At 49.9% G+C, this 4,296-nt stretch overlaps 1 protein-coding gene across 1 annotated transcript; it reads right to left on the reverse strand.

Moving 5' to 3' along the window:
- Nucleotides 1-1,073: 1,073 nt before the first annotated feature.
- On the reverse strand, nt 1,074-3,277 carry LOC125521744 (scopoletin glucosyltransferase). The gene has a single exon (XM_048686810.2). It carries the CDS (start codon nt 3,054-3,056, stop codon nt 1,563-1,565), a length of 1,494 nt encoding a protein of 497 aa, XP_048542767.2. The 5' UTR covers nt 3,057-3,277; the 3' UTR covers nt 1,074-1,562.
- Nucleotides 3,278-4,296: the final 1,019 nt, after the last annotated feature.

Genomic DNA, 4,296 nt, shown 5'->3' on the forward strand with positions numbered 1-4,296 from the left:
TCTAATGAGTGTAAATGTTATTTTTGGCCACGCGAACATTTAAGAACTAAATGCAACGCTAGACAAAAGAAGTCAAAATTTAGACTGTTGTACATTTTTTTAATATAATTTGAACATTTTTGTAATGTAAATGAACAAATTTTAATTACACATTAAAAATTTTCTGAAATATACTGAACAATAATTAAATACACATTGAACAATTTCTGTGATATACGCTGAACCATTTTTACATATACATTGAACATTTTTTAATATATGTTGAACAACTTTTTGTTACACCTTGAACATTTTTGTGATATAGACGAAACTATATTGATATACACATTAAACATTTTTGTGATCTATACTGATTTTTTTTTTGAATTATGAGCACATTTTTTAATGTGAACAAAATTTGAAAACCGTGAACAGTTTCGAAATCATGATCAAAATTTGGGATTTCAAAACATTTTCTTGAAAACAAAGTAAAAAAATAAAACGAAAAAGGATAAAATAAAAAAAAAAAACAAAAACAGCAAAACAAAACAAGGGAAAAAGAAAAAAAGAAAGAAACAGGAAAACCCGTTAAAAGAAAAAAAAACAGAAAGAAAACTGGTTGAGGGACACTAGTGGGCCGGCCCGTACGCGATAGTGGCTTGTGCGTCTCTAGTATAATAAGAGTTCCGCCTGGAACTCATCAACGGCGTTGCTGTGGCGTTGTGTGTAGCGGGCGCAGCGCTTCGACCACAGGTAGCGGGTTCGAATCATGGCGTGCGTTATTTTTCGTTTCTGTTATTTGTTTGTTCAATTCGCCGGAAACTTTCAAACTAGTGTGTGGAAAACTTGCGAACCAAAAAAAACCCCTCTCAAAAGCCTTTTTCTCGCGAAATAGTGGGTATTTATGCGATTACATATAAAGCTAGGGGGTTTTCTGTAAAAAAACCTGCTACATAGGCATCTGACAGGGAGGACCCTTCGGTCAGATACACTACCAATACGTGTTTATACGCAATTTAGACCTTTTTGTAACGGCTCGCTCCAAACTTGATACTGACACGTAAAAATTACGAAAAGTGATACCAATCTGTATGTAATGCCTTAATTGTGATACTTCTGTATAATTAACTCAATGACACACCATCAGATCTCCCCTATCGCATAGCTTCCCGTTACCACTCTAGAAACCTACCAAGTTCAAAACAACAGATGATTCCAATTTTATACTTGTGCTACTATTCTACAAATGCAATCAATACAGCATGCGGGCGCAACTTGATTCGAACGAAAGGCAAGGGCCTCTCTGCAAAATGGCACACGCTGACCGGGTCGGCACCACGCGTCCACATGGCGTTATGTGATTTGTCAGGACCAAATTTGCACATTTGATGCAAGTTTTGTGACTGGGTAGGGTCAAAATGTAAGTTCTAGGACTAAACCATCACATTCGATGTAAGTTGTAGGATTCCTGGTGCTTTTAACTCTTACGGGTTTGATCGCTTTTGCAGGATCTATTCAGGATTTTTTTGACATCACGAAACTGAAAATGCTGATTTTTACGGATTTGATCACTTTTGCGGGTCTTAGGTCCGTCGGCGAGCAATCAACTCGTCCATTAGCCGCCCAACATCGCCGTACGACGACCCGGCGTTGCCCACTGCCATCCTAGCTTTGACACCGAGCTCCCTGGCCTTGCTCCGTATCGCCTCGCCCTCCTCGCCGTCGCCCATCACCGTCCCGATGGATCCAGCGACCACCTCGGCGCGCACCACGCCATGATGGGTCTCCATGAACGACGCGTAGTCGCAGGCGCCGACGCTGGCCCCGACCTGGAGCACCTCCACGACGAGCTTCTCGTTGAAGAACTGGTCGCCGAACCGCGGCCACGTGACCATCGGCACGCCGGCGCTGACGGCCTCCAGCGTAGAGTTCCAGCCGCAGTGCGTCAAGAACGCGCCGACGGCCGGGTGGCTCAGGATGAGCGTTTGCGGCGCCCAGCCGCGGATGATGAAGCCGCGCCCGCCCGGCGGCGCCATAAGCTCGGCGAAGCCTTCGGGCATCCACCCCGGTTGTGCATCGGTGTCGGCGTCTGCTCCTGCGCCTGCGTGGCTGATGACCCACATGAAGTTCTTGCCTGAGAGGTCGAGGCCGCCGGCGAGCTCGCGCAGCTCGGCCGGCGAGAAACTGGACAGCGTGCCGAAGGAGACGTACACCACCGAGCCGGTCGGCTTCGTGTCGAGCCACCGCAGGCAGCCGGCGCCGTCAGACGAGAGCTCGCTGGTGGCGCCTTTGGTCGCGCCCATGTCTCCGCCGGCTGGCGCGACCGGCCCAACGAGCCATACGCGGCGGCCGAGCGTCGTGCGGTAGTGCTCGACGTAGTCCGGCTCCAGCTCGTGGAAGCTGTTGAACACCTCGCCGTAGCTCCTCTGGTCCTCGGCGTTCACGCGCTGGAAGAAGGCAAAACTCTCCGGCCGCTTGGAGGGGTCCACCATCTGGCTCCGTAACATGTCGACGCGGTGCGGCAGCCCCGGTAGGGAGACGACGGCGTCGGGGCAAGACGCCAGCGGGTTGTTGCGCAGCATGCTGTCGGTGCAGGCCCGCGCGAACATGCTGGTGCCGAGGAACGCCAGCCGCGGGACGCCGTGCTCCGCCGCGGCGTCGACGGACCACTGGAAGTGGCTGTCGGCGACGACGGCGTCAGGGCATTCGCCGGCAAAGAACTGCTCGAAGGGCCCGCGGAACCGCTGGATCGCGTGAAAGAACTTGTCGCGGTCGGCGTCGCCGGTAAGGCCCGTGGCGTTCTCCACGCCCGGCGGGAGCCCAACGTCAGGGAAGGGCACGACGGAGATCTGGATCGCCGGTGGGGATGGGGAATCCGCAGTTCCACGGCGAGCGTCGTTGGCACGGTCGACGGCCGGGCGGATGGTGGCAGCGTTGACCGGCGTGGTGAGGATTGTGCACTTGGCGCCGCGAGTCGCCAAGAGCGCGGCCATGTCAGCGATCGGGATGAGGTGGCCCGGAGCGGGAAACGGGAAGAAGAGGATGTGCAGCGGCCGCTGCTCATCGTCGCCGGCCATGGCTGCGTGCCGGCCTACAGTGACCACAGACCACAGTTAACCACCACTCTCACCTGACTCTGACTTGGCCGAGTGAGTGTTTGCCACGAGTTGAAATCGTCAAGCTTGTGCTGCATGTTGAGGTGCGAAATGAGGCCATTATAGCAAGAGAAACCGTGGCCAGCAAGTAGCAATTAAGTTGTTTTTTTTTTTGCGGGGGAAGCAATTAAGTTAGTATAGTGTTAACTTTAGCAACTAGCAATAAGTTATTAAGTTATAGTGGTAGCTTTGTTCATATGGTTTACCGCTTTCTCTAGCTGACGAGGACGAGAATCCGGTCGGGCGGCCATTTTTGCTTTCTATATATGCGCATGACAGGGAGTACTAAACACTACACAGGAATGTAAAGTGTTCCCTGTGTATGCCATTATCACATGTTTTAGTATTCTCCAAACGCCGTGAGTTGCAAGACAGTTATGCATGCTGTGTTTGGTTTGGGAATTGAGTGAAATAGATTGATGTGATTACATTCCATTAGATGTACAGGCCAGGGGTCATCCTCCTTTTATAGAAAAAACATTCCATTAGAATTGGTTGGTCTCGATTGGTGTTTGGTTGGAAACAATTGCGCTCCTTTGGATGTTTGCATTCGGAGCCTTGGCATTGCATTGGGTTGAGTACCAATATCACAGGATATAGTATTGAGACTGAATGCCAATATTTTTGTTTGGATGTTTAGATATTCAGACCACAGACTTGATATTGAGGTTGAACTATTGAGTGCCAAATGATATAAGGAGGTCATCGGAGAGAGAGATGAGAGGGACTGCTACCTGCTTCATGAGTGGCCTCTAGGGACGGATGTTGACCTCCGGCCAGCCCCAGAATGACCAATCCAGGAAGAGGACTTCGAGCGAGGTGTCGTCCTTGCAGTATCTGAAAAGCGATGGCACGACGGCGGTGTCTGGGTAGCCGGCCGTCGAGGTGCAAGGCGAGGCCTCAGGTAGACGATACGTCTCCGTCGTATCTATTTTTTCAAACATTTTTGCCCTTATTTTTTACTCTAACTTGTATGATTTGAATGGAACTAACCCGAACTGACGCTGTTTTCAGCAGAATTGCCATGGTGTTATTTTTGTGCAGAAATAAAAGTTCTCAGAATGACCTGAAAATCAACGGAGAATTATTTTGGAATATATAAAAATACTAGAAGGAAGATCCACGTCAGGGGGGCCTCCACCTGTCCACGAGGGTGGGGGCG

The sequence above is a fragment of the Triticum urartu genome, chromosome 7A, assembly GCF_056163025.1.
Source record: "Triticum urartu cultivar PI428250 chromosome 7A, HENAU_Tu73, whole genome shotgun sequence".
Classification (NCBI taxonomy): Eukaryota; Viridiplantae; Streptophyta; class Magnoliopsida; order Poales; family Poaceae; genus Triticum; species Triticum urartu.

Coding starts and splice junctions, on each gene's coding strand:
- LOC125521744 (XM_048686810.2), bottom strand. CDS start 3,056: ATGGCCGGCGACGATGAGCAGCGGCCGCTGCACATCCTCTTCTTCCCG.